The following is a 14836-nucleotide window of genomic DNA, read 5'->3' as shown; positions in this document are numbered from 1 at the left end:
TGAATTGAATTGAATTGAATCTCTAAGTTGCTCAATTAAAAATATTTTATACTTTTTGCATCTATCATTTTGATAAACATTTTTACAGAGACAATTTGCACAAAACGTGTCGGACTCTGAAAAATCTTGTCGGTGATTTGATAAATTTCTTTGCCGTTTGCGAAGATGAAGTAAACAACACATTCATCAGCGAAGTTCAAAAAAGACAAACGCCCCAGAAATCAGTCAGAAAAATTTCGGAATCCATTGAAGGAAATAAAAAACAATCGAATGAAAGTACGTTGAGCAGCAGCGAGGATGAAACGGTGAATAAATCGTTACAGCAAGTTAAACGCGTTCATTTTGCTCCAAATTCGAATGAAATATCTTCAATAATTAACAGCGACAATGAGAGTTTAGCGGAAATAATAGAGAACGACATAGATATCGCCAAGAATTTCAGAAAGGAACTGAACAAATGTTTGAATCGATTGAAAACCGAGAGTGCTGAGATTCTTGGTGTGCCATTTTCTCTGGATGAATCCAATTTGGATCAGCTTTCAAAGCAAGTGATGTGGTTGACGAAAGTCAACGAGGAATTGAGTTTGAAGCTCTCGGAAAGTGAGAACACGATGCTCTCCTATCAAGAGGAAGCTGAGCAATTAAAAGCCAAAATTCAGAAAATGCAGAAATCTCTCATGGTTGCGGAAAATAAAAAGGAAATAATCTCTGAAGGATATGGAGAACAGGATCAAACTTGCGAAGATGAATTGCAAGACATATCACAGCTTCAAGATCGCGGTAGGTTTTATATTTATATAATTGAATCGGTATTTCATATTTTGTTTGAGTAATATTTTAAGGACTGCCACTCAAGTCACTTTTTAAAAAGGAAAAGGCCACTTTAGACTCTTTAATCCATCTCATTTTAGATTTTATCGAAACAAAATTTAATTTACCTCACTCTCTTTCCCGTTTTCCCTTTTTTAAATTTTTTGAATATTTTTTTAAATTATGATATCATTCAGTTGACAATTCGTAATTCGAAAATCTTTCACTCAAAAATTTTTCATTTTGTATTTCATTTTTTAAGCACACGTTTTTCATTCAAAGAATTTTAAAATGCAGTTTTAAAGAATTGAAAAATTAAAAATTAGTAGCCTTTAAAATTGAAACATTTTGATAAAAAAACATTTTTAGTTGATCAAATGTGAGTATAAATTATAATGATTTTTAATCTTGATCTATACATTTAGGATTGATAAGTAATTAATAAATGATTTTAGAATACGATTCAGAATCAGTTCAAAATTTAAGAATTTCCTGTTTTAACGTTAAAAATTATACTGTTTCAATTGGAAAGTCTCAGTAGTTGAACAAATGTAAAAGCCCGATTGAAACTTTATAAACTATTTTCAATTTTAAAATAACTTCAAAATAATATATTTATGTATAAAGGCTTTTATTAAATTAAAAATATTGTTTTAGTCTAAAATTCGAAGAATTTTAATTTTTAATTAAGAAAAAGAACAAATGCCTAATATTTAGAAATATGTTATCATTCATGTAAAATCAGTAATTATAAATCAAATATTCAAAACTAAACTTTAAACATTACAATTTTAATTTCTCTATTTGAAAACATTTAATTTACAATTAAAATGGTTAAATTTGGATCTATAATAAACATTTAAGAATTATGAGTCTTCAAAAGAAAAAAAATACATTTTCTTAAGATTCCTGGAAAAATTGAAAATTATTTTTTATCCTGAAGAATTAATCCTAAGAGAATTTTTAAAAAGATTTACAAAGATTTCCAAAATTTTCATAAATGAATCTGAACGATTTTAGGGAAATATTGTTCATTTTGCAGGATCTAAAAAAATTCTAAGACGAATTCGAATTATCTGAAAAGACTTAAGGAAGTTCTGAAAAAATTTAACAATAATTTAAAATTTGAATAAATTTAAAACAACATTTAGATGTTTCAAGATTTTGAAATAAAATTTAGAAGCTTTTCATGGATTTTTGAACTATTTAAAAGGAAATTAATTTAACTTTTTTAATTTAAGAATTTTTTAGTTTATAAAAAAATGTGATCATTCAATTTTTAATATTTATAGTTTAAAATTGCTTAAAATGATTTGCAGTACGGTTTTTATTACTTCAAATGGACCATTTTTTTCTGTCAAGTTCGAATTTTTAAATTTAATTGGCCGTGAAAAATGTCTGCAAACTGGGAAATGACAGGGAATTTATTTATGCTATTTAAACTTTTATATCTTGATAAAAATTCAATTAGTGGAAATATGAACAGCACTGTTAAAAATTAATTTTAATAGTTGAAGATCCTTCTATTTGATTAAAAATTTGGTAAAAAGTTCATTTTTGGTGTGAAAATTCTTTTTTTATTTTGTTAACAATTGACCATTTTTAGTTGAAAATTCACTTATTGAATTTTTTATTGAGAATTCATCTTTTTTTTATGAAAATTCAACTACTTTTGTTTTAAATTTATTTCATTAGATGTGAATTCCCCTCTTTGGTTAGAAATTTAACTATTTTGTTAAAAATTAGTTTTTTATGTTGAAAATGGATAGATGTTTTTATTTCAAATTAAACTATTAAATGTTTTGATAATTCATGTATTTTATTTGGAAAGTTAACTTCTTTCTTAAAAATGCCTTTTGTTAGTTAAGGATCTCTCTTCTTGGTTGCAAATGAATCGTTTTTACTTGAAGATTGAATAATTCGGTTGCAAATTTTTGTACTGTGTTGTAAATTCATATTTTTACGCAGAAAAAATATCTTCTAGATTGAAAATTCAATCAGTTAATCGAAATCTGAACTACTTCATTAAAAATTAATTTTATCAGTTAAAAATCCATCTGTTTGAATGAAAATTGAACTATTTTATTAAAAATTATTTTTTATTCAGGATGATTGTTTTTAGTTGAAGATTTCATTATTTAACGTAAAAATTCTACTGTTTTATTCAACAATTTGTCTTTTGGTATGAAAATTCTACTATTTTCATTGAAAATTAAACTACATGCTTGAGAGTTAGCTTTTTGGTTGGAATTGATAAGCTTTTTTATTTTATTTGTTTTAAGATTCATTTTTTTGGTATAAATTTTATTTTTTTTCGTTTATAATTTATCTGTTTGGTGTAATTTGACTATTTTTCTAAATTTCAAATTAAAATCTTTTTTAGTTGGAAATATCAACTATACAATTATTCCTTGTGACTTGATTTCTTCTTAGTAAAAATTGAACTAATGGGTTGAAAGTTAAACACGTTTGTCAAAAATTCATTCTTTTTGTCAAAGATTCATTATTTTAATTAAAAATTAAATTATTTAATTTGAAAACTAAATTATTTTTTTAAAAACTTAGCTATTTTGTTAAAAATTAAATTATTTTGTTGAAAATTCAACTTTTTTGTTGAAAGTTTGTCATTTGGGATTGAAAATTGTTCTTTTTGGATTAAAAATCAACAGTTAAAAAAATAGACCTTTTTATTGAAAACTCAACTGTTACGTTAAAAATATTTGCAAATATGTGCAAATATTTGGTTCTAAATGTAACTGTATGATTAAACATTAATTTACTCCGTTGAAAATTCAGCAAATTGGTTGAAAACTTATTTTTTCGGGATTAAAAGTAAAATATTTTCTAAAACATTCGATTTTTTAATTTAAAAATCAATAATTGTTGATAAAAAAAAATCTTTTGTTAGGCAATGAATCTTTTGTTTTCTGAAAATTTCTTGTTTTCTTGAAAATTCAGCTTTATGGCGTTAAAAGTCCATTTTTTTCGAAAAAATTTGACATTTTAGTTTAAAAACTCTTTTAATGGAAATGTATCTTTTGGTTGTAAATGAACTTTTTTGTTGAAAATTTATCTCTTGTACTGGTAAAAATGCCATCTCTTATGGTTAAAATGCAACTGTTTGGTTGAAAATTTATAATAAGTTTTGGTTGAGGACTCAAATATTTTGTTCGTTAAAGAATAATAATTTCAGTTGTCAATTCATCTTTTCGATTAAAAAATTATTTTCTTTTTAGTAGAAGCTTCAACTATTTCGTTGAAAATTCGTCTTTTTTGGTAGGCAATAATTTTTTCTTGGTTGAAAAATCATCTTTTTGATTGAATATTCCTTTTTTTTCGTAGGAAATTTATCTTTTTGATTGAATATTCCTTTTTTTTCGTAGGAAATTTATCTTTTTGGGCGCAAATTAATTTTTTTGTTGAAAATTTAACTGTTTGGTTAAAAATGGATTTTTTAAATATTCGTCTTTTTTTGTTAAAATATTTACTATCACATTTGTTGTCGTAGATTCATCTTTATTGTTTGAAAATTAAACTACATTGTTTCAAGTTGAATTACTTTGTTAAAAAATAACTTTTAGTGGCAGATTCATAATTTCAATTGAAAATTCATCTCTTTTTTTGAAAATGTAATTATTTTGTTAAAAATCGTTTTCTTATTACTGGTTTTAACGGATGGTTGAGAATTCATGTATTTGGTCAAGAATTCGTGTTTTTCAGTTGAAAATTAATATTCTTAGTTAATTTTTTTTAATAAAAATTAATTCATTTGGTTGAAATTGCAATATTTGAACTCGAAAGTTTAGGAGTTTAAAGCCTTAGATATTGAATTGAATATGTTACCTAAATCAATTTTATTTGAAAAGAATGTATTCTTCTATTATTCCCTTATATTCGGTCAAAATAACCCTATTATCCTTTTTTTGAGGGCATTTAAGGTTATGAAGTCTGCATTATTAAAATTAAAATTATTTTTATTTATAATTTTCTGTTTTTCTCGTTACTATTGTAAAGTATCCTGATATAAATACGGCATTAAGTATCAAAGGTTTATTTACCTTGTAATAAAATTAATAACAATTTTCTTAGCTGAAATTAGTTACTTTTTTAAATGATGCTAGTTTGTGGCAGACCTAAATATATTTAATTTAATTAATGTAATTAAAATCATTAATTTTTGAAAATTAATTTACAGCGAGGTCGGTGATAATGAATGGCAGTGGAGACAACACTTATCTTCTTCAATTGGTAGAGGAATTGTGCAGGCACAATGACAAAATATCCGATGATTCTAAAAGGGAGAAGGACGATCTGCAGAATCAGGTAAGTTTCATTTTTGAAGATTTTTCAATTTCGCTCTGAATGCATGATTGAAAATATTTAGTTGTGGTTTGCAATACAAAATGTTGTGGTGTCTGCACTATGAGAATAATTGAGTAGTTTCACTGGTTTTTGTGTGTCCTGTATCAAAAAGCTTGGCATTCAAACTATACAGTACTTTTATTTAATTTTTAATCCATTCAAATGACGAGCAAGTAGTAAGTAGCAATTTTAGATTTTTTTTTCTTGTTAAATTTATTTGTTCGAGTGAAAAAATTTAGTGTGGCCTTACATACTATTTTTCTCTTTTAAAGTATAACACTTTCAAGTATTTCCACGTTTTGCCCCCTTTTTAAGGAAAAAAAAGGGAATTAATTCATCGTTTTTAGGTTTGTATTAGGTTTGGAAAATTATATCAAATCAAATTCTATTTTTATTTGGAAACAATTAACGTTTTAATAAGGGATTGCCCATTTGACTTTTGAATTTACGCCAGATTTCAAGATTTTAAAGGAGCGCAAATATTTTAAATATTTCAAAAGCATTTTAGATGATTTCAGAGTTCATATTTTTTTTAAATATTTCAAAATATTTCACGAAAAGTTTAAAGCTTCTCAAAGATTTCTCCATGATTTCAAATATTTCAAAAGATTTAAAAAGATTTCAAAATATTTTGAACATTTCAAAAGATTTCGAAGATGATCAATACATTTAAAAAGATTTCAAAGATTTTAAAGGATTCAACGAATTTCAAACATTTCGCCAGGATTTTGAAAATTTCAAAAGATTTAAAGAGATTTAAAAAGATGCCAATGGTTTCAAAGAATTCAAAAGTTTAAAATATTTCAGAAATATTTTAAAGCATCCAAAAGATTTACAAAGATTTCGAGCGATTTTAAATTATTGGTCCAAATGATTTCAAGAAGTTTCAAAGATTTTAAAATATTAAAAATATTTCGCAGAGATTTCAAAGATTTCAAGAGATTAAAAAAGGAGTTACAAATATTAAAATTTTTTTTTAAATATTTCGCAAGGATTTCAAATGTTTCAAAATATTTTAGAAGATTTCAAATTATTTCAAACATTTCTAAATATTTCAAAGATCTTAAAAGGAATTTGAAGATTTCACAAAGACTTCAAAAGATTTTAAAGTATTTCAAATATTTCACAAGGATTATAAAGTTTTGGGAATAATTCAAGATGTTTTAAAGGACGTAAAATATTTCAAGATTTTAAAGGGTCCCAACAATTTTAAATATATCAAAAGCTTTCAGATAATCTCAGAGTTACATTTTTTATAGATATTTAAAAATATTTAACGCAGATTTTAAAGCTTGTCAAAGTTTTCTCCATGATTTCAAATATTTCAAAATATTTCAAGAGATATAAAAGATTTTGAACATTACAAACATTTCAAAAGATTTTAAAGATGATCAAGAAATCTAAACAGATTTCAAAGGTATTAAAGGATTAAAAAAATTTCAAACAATTTCAAAGGATTTTGAAGATTAAAAAAGATTTCAAGAGATTTAAAAATATGTAAATGATTTTAAAGGATCAAAGAGATCAAAATATTTCAGAAAGATTTTGAAGGATCCAAAAGATTTCCAAAGATTTCAAGGGATTTCAAATAATTTCAAAGATTTCTAAATATTTCAAAGATCTCACAAGGATTTTTTAAATTCCACAAATACTTCAAAAGATTTCAAAGATTTCTAAGCATTTCAAAGATTTCGCAAGTATTTTTAAGTGCTTGAAAGATTTCAAGAGATTCTAAAGGATCCGAAAAATTTAAAATATTTCAAACACTTCGACAGTATTTCAATGATTTTAAAAGATCCAAAAGATTTCACAAAGATTTAAAAGTATTTCAAAGATTTCGCAAGGATTTTAAAGTTTTTGAAATATTTCCACAGATTTTAAAGGATATAAAATAATTCAAAAGATTTCAAAAGATTTCGAAAATATTTCAAGGATTTTAAAAGATCTAAAAGATTTCAAAGTATTTGATAACATTTCAAAGATTTCGCAAGGAATCCAAATGTTTCAAAATATTTCAGAGCTTTTTAAAGATTTCACAAAAACTTTAAAGGATCCAAAAGATTTCAAAATATTTCAGAAGGTTTCAAATTATTTCAAACATTTCTAAATACTTCAAAGATCTCAAAAGGATTTTAAAGTTTTTGACACATTTCAAGAGATTTCACACGATTTTGACGGAATCAAAACATTTCAAAACATTTCAAGGATTTTCAAAGATCCAAAACATTTGAAAAGATTTAAAAACATTTAAGAGATTTCGTACGATTTCAAATATTTTAAAAGATTTCAAGAGATTTCAAAAGATTTTACCAAGAATCTAAAGGGTTTCAAAATATTTTAGAATATTTCAAATGATTTCTAAATATTTCAAAGATCTCACATGAATGTGAAAGATTTTACAAAAACTTTAAAAATATCAAACCATTTCCAAGATTTTGTGGAGGCTCGTATATCGGATCAAGTTTGAATTAGGAAACTCGAAAATTTATATTAAAATAATAATTAAATAAAATAAATATTTTCTGATTTAAAAGGCCTTCTTTGGAAATATTATTAAAGTTTCGGTGAAATCTAGAAGTAAATTATAATTATTGTTGTATGTTTTTCCTGTTTTATTTTGCAATCAACTTCTTCGGTAGAATATCTCTTAATAATAGCTCTATATTTTCTCCATTTGTTTGCTGTTATATAGACTGTGAGGCTTATAAATAATTACTTTATTTATTAGTTGACCTTAAATTGAATAATAAATACTTTCTATCTCTTATCTGAATTATTTATTAATTTCCTTTCGAAAATTTTAATCCTGAACAGATTTCTAAACGTGCTACAGTTAAACTGTCAAAGTTCATAATATTGCATATCAATTAAAAATGAATAAAACGTTTTTTCTATCTTTCAACCCAGAGAAAGATAAATTAAAAACGGAAGGTTGTATTTTATAATTTTGCATGATTTAGACGATATCCTTAACTTAATTTGTAATTATAGTTAGAGTAAATGACCCTTTCCTCGTATGCTTTACTTCTTATTTCAATAAAATTCCTCCTTATTCAATATCACAATTTTACGCTCAATACTTGTCCTATTTTTTTATTAATGGAAATTCCTTTTTATTTAATATAATCTACCAAAAATCATACATAATAGTCAGTCATTTTTCATTTTCATTCTTTCGTCATTAAGTTTTTTTTTTAATTTCGTTTTGAAGCGTATGTAATTTAAAACGATTTCGGAAGGAGAAGTTGGAAAAAGCGATTTTTTCTTTTGGGGCTTGGCGCATTTGAATTTTGAATTTTTGAGTATCGAATGAAAGATTCTCACAATCAGTGACATGTCAATTGATTGGCGCCGATGCAGATTGTATAAAAATTGATTGGCGTTCTGTTGTCTTGCCAGCAGGTGTCATTAGAACCCAATCCTCCCTCATACATTCACAGGGTTTGCTGTCGAAAGGTAAATCTTAGAATTACTAATATCGAATTTAGAAACACTCTTCTATAGAGCTTAATAATACACGTCTACGGTTTTCGCAGCCATTTAACAAATTAGCAGTGATGGGTAAGTTACTTTTTCAAAGTAATCAGTTATCGTTATTTTTATCGTTTCAAAATATATATTTTTCTTAATTACTTTTGCAAGAAAAGTAAATATCGTTACTTTTTTAATAACTTTTGTATTTTAGAAACATATACTAAGAACAATAATTAACATTTATTTCTATTTGTATCGAGATCTGTATTCAGGGTTGCCACGCAGTTACTTGAATTACTTTTAGTCATCAAATCGCTTTTTAGTAACTTTTAAAAACGCAGTCACTATAATCACTTCTTTCAAGAAATTAAAACAGAGAACACAGAAATTTTTTATTTCTTTAAAGTTTTTTCCTTTCAATGCTTTTGAATTCACCCTGCTTTCGTTGAAATACATTGAATTCAATGATTTTTCAAAAATGAATCAGATTTTAAGAGAATTTAAATGATTTCATAAACATTTAAAAGATTTTAATATATATATTAAAAAATTTTTCTGTATATTTGAAAGATTTTACAAGGGTTTTAAAAAGACGACTTCAGATATATTTTTTCAAGGATTTGTCAAGTTAATTTTCTTTCTCAAATCACTTTTTAATAACAACGATTTAAAAAATTTTAAGAGACTTTAAACGATTTCACAAAGATTCAAAAGATTTAAATATATAAACAAATTTTTCAAAGATTTCGATAGAAGTTCAAAGATTTCAAAAATCAAAAAAAGATTCAAAAGATTTCAAAGATTTTAAAGGATTCGACAGATTAAAAATATTTCAGTACATTTGAAAGATTTCACAAGGCTTTTGAAAGATCCCAAAGATGTCAAACTAATTCAAAATATTTCAAAATATTTTGAAAGCTTTCCAAGATTTTAAAGGGTCCAAAAGATTTTAAAAGGTTTCAAGATACATAAAAGCTTTTACAAGTATTTCACAGAATTCAAAAGATTCCAAAGCATTTAGAAAATGTCAACAGGTTTTTTTAAAAGAATTCACAAAGATTTTAAAGGAATTCAAAAGATTTAAAAATATTTCAGACGATTTCAGAGATTTCACAAGGAGTTTTCAAGACAATTTCTTTCTCAAATCACTCTTTAAGTAACTTTTTTATGATAAATTCACTACAGAGTCAAAATCCCTGAAGTGGGCATGCCATTTTTCGTGAAGTCATGAAAATTAAAAAGTGTCGCACAGTCGTCAAGTATAAATCAATTCAACAATATCCCATCCCATAGTTTTTAGAAAGTTCAATTGTTTATTCCTTATTTTTGCATTAAATATTTAATTGAAACTTTTTGAAAAATCGATTACGCCCAAACTACCAGCTGAAAAAATTTGAAAAAATATGGGCATAACTTACAATAATTGAATTTCACAACAAAATAAAAAACTTTGGAAAAAAGTTTTTTAAAAGTATTTTATAATAATTTTTTATAAACAAATGCAGTTTTTACTCAGTGCTCTATTTCAAATTAAAAATGTGTTGATGGTTATTTAGTAAATATAATTAACAACATGGAAACGCAATATTTCAAGAGATTTTAAATGATTTAACAAAATATTTCAAAGTTTTCACAAGGATTTCAAAGCTTTCAAAAGATTGCAAGTCATTTCAAAGATTCCGCAAGGATTTCAAAGATTTCACAAAAATTTGAAAGGATTCAAAAGATTTCGAAATATTTTGAAGGATCCCAAAGATTTTAAAATAAGGATTTGTCAAGTCAATTTTCTTTCTCAAATCAGTTTTTAGTAACTTTTTTAGCATAAGGTCACTATAGACGTTTAAAAGAAAAAAAACATCACTTTAGTCACTTCTTTTAATACATTAAAACAGAGAAACCAAATATTTATGAGTTTTATTGCATTTTTTCTTTGGTATTTTTTTTCTGAATTCTTTTCAATTCTTTTCAATTCACTCTGCATTAATTGAAATTCACTGAATTAAATGGTTTTTTAAATATTTTTTTTAGTTTACTCTGAATATTTTTTAATTCACCTTATTTCTTACGGTCTTTAAAGATTTTACCAAGATTTAAAAGATTTTAATATATTTCAAAACATTTTAAAGATTTTGCAAGGATTTCAAAGATTTAAAATTGTTTTAAAAGATTTTGCAAAGATTGAAAAAGCTCCAAAAGATTTCAAAGATTATAAGAGATTTAAGTGATTTTAAAAGATTTGAAAGATCATATAGAATCCAAAATATTGAAAAGTATTTCAGAAGATTTGAAAGATTTCACAAGGATTTTAAATGATTTAAAATATTTCAAAACATCCAAAAGATTTCAAAATACTTCATAATATTTCAAAGATTTCGCAAAGATTTCAAAACATTTTATAAGATTTCACAATGATTGTTAATGATCCAAAAAATTGAAAATATTGCAGAAGACTTAAAAATATTTAAAAATATTTCAAAGATTTCATAAGGATTTAAAATATTGCAAAGCATTTCAAAGATGTCGCAAGGATTTCAAAGATTTAAAAATGTTTTAAAAGATTTTTAAAGATTTCACAAAGATTTTAAAGGATCTAAAAGATTTCAAAATATTTTATGAGATTTTAAATGATTTCAAAAAGATTCTGAAGGGCCCAAAAGATTTTACCTTGAATTCTGATCGATTTTATCAGATTCTTATTCGCTAATTCTATTCCCTCTCATTTACTTAATTATATGGCATTTTTGTACTTTAAACATTTTGCTCCATTCACTTGAATTATTTTTCATTTATATTGATTTTATATTAATTTCATCAAATCCCCTGAATTCCCTTGAATTTATCTAAATTCACTCCAATTTTACTGAAATCAATGGAATATTTTAGATTTTTTTCAGTTTATTTTGTTTCGTTTGGAGTTTGCCCTGAATTTTTATTAATTTATCATAAATTCTTCTAAATCCACTTCATTCAACTGAATTTATTGCATTTTTTAGGCATTTCATCCAATTATTTTGAATTTCTTTGAGTTGGTTAACAATTTTTTTCAATTTGCTTAAATTCTGTTGAATTCGCTCTGAATTCTGTTTACATACTTCCGTTTTACTCAATTCTTCTAAATTTACTTAAATTTTCATGTAATCCATGGAATATTTTGAATTTTTCATTTCTTTTGTGTAATTCATTTGTATTTTTAAATTAATTATATAATATATTTTATTATAATTACATATATTATACTTAATTTTTCTTTTAAATTCTTCTAAATTAACTCGAATTTGATTTGTTTATTTTTCAAATTGATCCTGAATTCGTTAAAATTTACTTGGAATTGTTATAAATGTCATCGAATTCTGAATAGTGAAAATGAAAAAATAATTGAAAAAGCAATAAAATTGATTGATTGTCATAAAAAATACATGTGAACTATATTTCAAAAATAATTTAAATATTAGCCATTTTTATAGTTAATATTGTTGAACAAAATGTAACTAGTAGTTGCCAATTCGCTACTTTTTTGCCAAACTAACGTCGTTACAACTATCGTTACCAAAAAAAAGTAACTACATACAGTGACTTGTTAAAGTAAACTACTTGCTTCCCATCACTGCAAATCAGACATTGAAATATTACTATAATGTCTGAAAAGCTATGACCGCTTTGGCAAACAGTTCTTTTTTACCCGTCCTCGGTTCTGGAATTCCTTGGGATAAGTGAATAGAAAATAGGGGAAGGTTTTCGTTAAATAATTTTTCATTTCATTCTTACAGCGGTTGTGTTTCATTTCATTATTTTAGTTTACAACAAACCATTTATTTGTATTACCAATTAATAATTAATCATTTATTTTCTCAATTTATCTAAAGAACGGTCGATTGGTTTTTTCCGCATGATTATTTTGCATTTACAAGGCAAGCATAATAATAAATAATCAAAATTGTTTTCCTACATGCCTGATTTTTGGAAAGAAGCACAAAAGTTTTGCATTTAAAAATAGTGTTTTAATAAAAAAAAAATCATTGCATGTTTTCTTCAATGCGTGACGATTTTTTAAAGGATAATTACTTACGGATATTTTATTTTAAGCTGATTACCGTTTGCTAATTCCTGTAATTTTAGTGCAAGTTAATTGAATTAATTTGAAAAATAGATTATGGTATGGTGGTATTAATGAATCTTGATTTTGTAGATCGCGGCTGCTGACAAACAGCTTAGAGCGATGAAAAAGTTTTTAGAGGAACAAACCAGTGAACGAGAAGCGGAGATTGATGAAGCGACAAAAAAAATTGAGAATTTGGAAATTCTGCTGAGGGATGTTGAGAGAACGAAGGAAAGGGATCAACGCATGACTTCTGAGGTTCGTAAAATAAATTACAATCTCATTTTTTGATTACTTTAAAGTTTTTTCTTCTTCTTTAAGGTTCTATTAACTTAATTTAGTTCTTTAATTTTTGATATTTTGAATTTACAAGAAGGGGCCATCAACATAATTTATCACACATTTTCCTTTTGTTTATATCGGCGTACCTCTTTTGTATTCAGGGGAATTATATTATCATATTTATTTAAAAAAAGGAAAAACATGTGACGTATTATGTTCACGGCCCTTAAGGGGCCGTTCAAATCTACAAACATAATATTTTAACAGACTTAACAGCCCAACATAGCTCACCAAACAGGGAAATTAGGGCGATTTTTCACGAAAATAGGGGAATGTTAGCGGAATAAAATTTTAGAATAAAATTAATGCATATGTTTCGTATTGAGTTCAATATGAGACTTTAGAATTTTCAGAGTTAAGTTTTGAAGCTAAAAGGTTGAATGTTTTAGAAAATAGGACTTCTAAACTCGAAAAAACGAATTTTCAACCAAATATTGGAATTTCCAAAAAATAAACAGGCGAAACGAATTTTTAACCAAATATTTTAATTTTCCACTTAAAAAAATAAACATTTACAAATGATCGAATTTTCAAACTAAAAGGAATTAACTTCAACCACAAACTGTTGCATTTTCAAACAAATAGTCAAATCTTCAAGACAATAAGACGAAATTTTTAACAAACATTTGAATTTTTATCTGAGGAAGATAAATTTTCAGTCAAGAACTTTTCCACCGAAAAAAATCATTTTTAACAAAGCAGTCGAATTTTCGAACGAAAAAGATTACTTTTTAAGAAAATGGTGACATTTTAAACAAATAATTCAATTTTCAACAAAGTAGTTAATCTTTTGACCGTATAGTTAAATTTGCAACAAAAAGCGATTAATTATCAAACAAGCAGTTGTATTTACAGCTAAATAGTTGAACTTTCTCTTGAAAAAAAAATGAATTTCCAATCGAATGGTCGAGTAAAAAAATATGTATATTAAACTTTAACCATAAACAGTTGTATTTTTAATCAATTAGTTGAATTTTGAAGTTAAGAATACGAATTTTTCAGAAGATAATTGAATTTTTGATTTAAAAAAGAAAAATTTACAACAAAACAGTTTGTTTTTTTAATCTAAAATTATGCACCTTCAAAAAAAATGGGGTTTTGTTACTAAGTCGTTTAATTTTCAAATAAGTATTTGAATTTTGAGTCAGAAAAGATTAACTCGCAAGCCAAAATATAATAATTGATGTTTCAACCGAAAGACATTCTAATTTGAAATCGTAAGCAGTCAAATTTTACTAGAAAGATGTTTTGTATTCTTTTATTTTTTATTTCCAATGTAATATCTTAAAATGGTCCGATTTTTAGCTGAAGATTTATTTGAAGAAATAAATCATTTCAAATTGACAAATGTTTCAGTTTAAAATCAGAAAAATTCATACACCATTTTGTTATTCAAAATGAAATTGGTTGAATTTTGAAAAAAATGTCAATTTAAAAATGATTAATCTTTAGATGTTTAACATCTACTTCAAATAATTGATATTTTAAAGAGGTTGACTATAAAAAAATGTTAATATCAGAATTTTTGTGATTACATTTTTTCAATTTCAAATGATTTTGGGATTCGTTTAAGTTTCGACGTTTCGGCGTAGAAATTTCTTCATTTTTAATGATTTCTATTGAAATTTACTGTTTATTAACAAAAAAATTATTCAACAAAATTTAATTCTTTTTTTTTTATTTTAGGAAAAAAGCCTACTCTGCTTTAATGTTAAATTATAATTTTCTTATGTAAAAACAATTTAAAATTCT

At 24.9% G+C, this 14836-nt stretch overlaps 1 protein-coding gene across 5 annotated transcripts in view; it reads left to right on the top strand.

Annotated features, from left to right (window-relative positions):
* LOC117175158 (golgin subfamily A member 4-like) overlaps positions 1–14836 on the top strand; it is a 67390-nt gene that overhangs the window by 28718 nt on the left and 23836 nt on the right. For 4 of the 5 annotated variants that reach the window (XM_033364756.1, XM_033364754.1, XM_033364753.1 and 1 more), the window contains 4 exons: positions 89–780; positions 5006–5133; positions 8572–8628; positions 12833–13000. In XM_033364756.1, coding sequence (XP_033220647.1) covers positions 89–780; positions 5006–5133; positions 8572–8628; positions 12833–13000 — 1045 coding nt within the window. The remainder of the gene's footprint in view (positions 1–88; positions 781–5005; positions 5134–8571; positions 8629–12832; positions 13001–14836) is intronic. The other variant, XM_033364755.1, reaches the window with a different exon arrangement.

The sequence above is a fragment of the Belonocnema kinseyi genome, chromosome 6 (assembly GCF_010883055.1).
Source record: "Belonocnema kinseyi isolate 2016_QV_RU_SX_M_011 chromosome 6, B_treatae_v1, whole genome shotgun sequence".
NCBI classification, from domain to species: domain Eukaryota; kingdom Metazoa; phylum Arthropoda; class Insecta; order Hymenoptera; family Cynipidae; genus Belonocnema; species Belonocnema kinseyi.
Note: the sequence above shows the minus strand (reverse complement) of the source record. Positions and strands in the feature narration are given on the sequence as shown.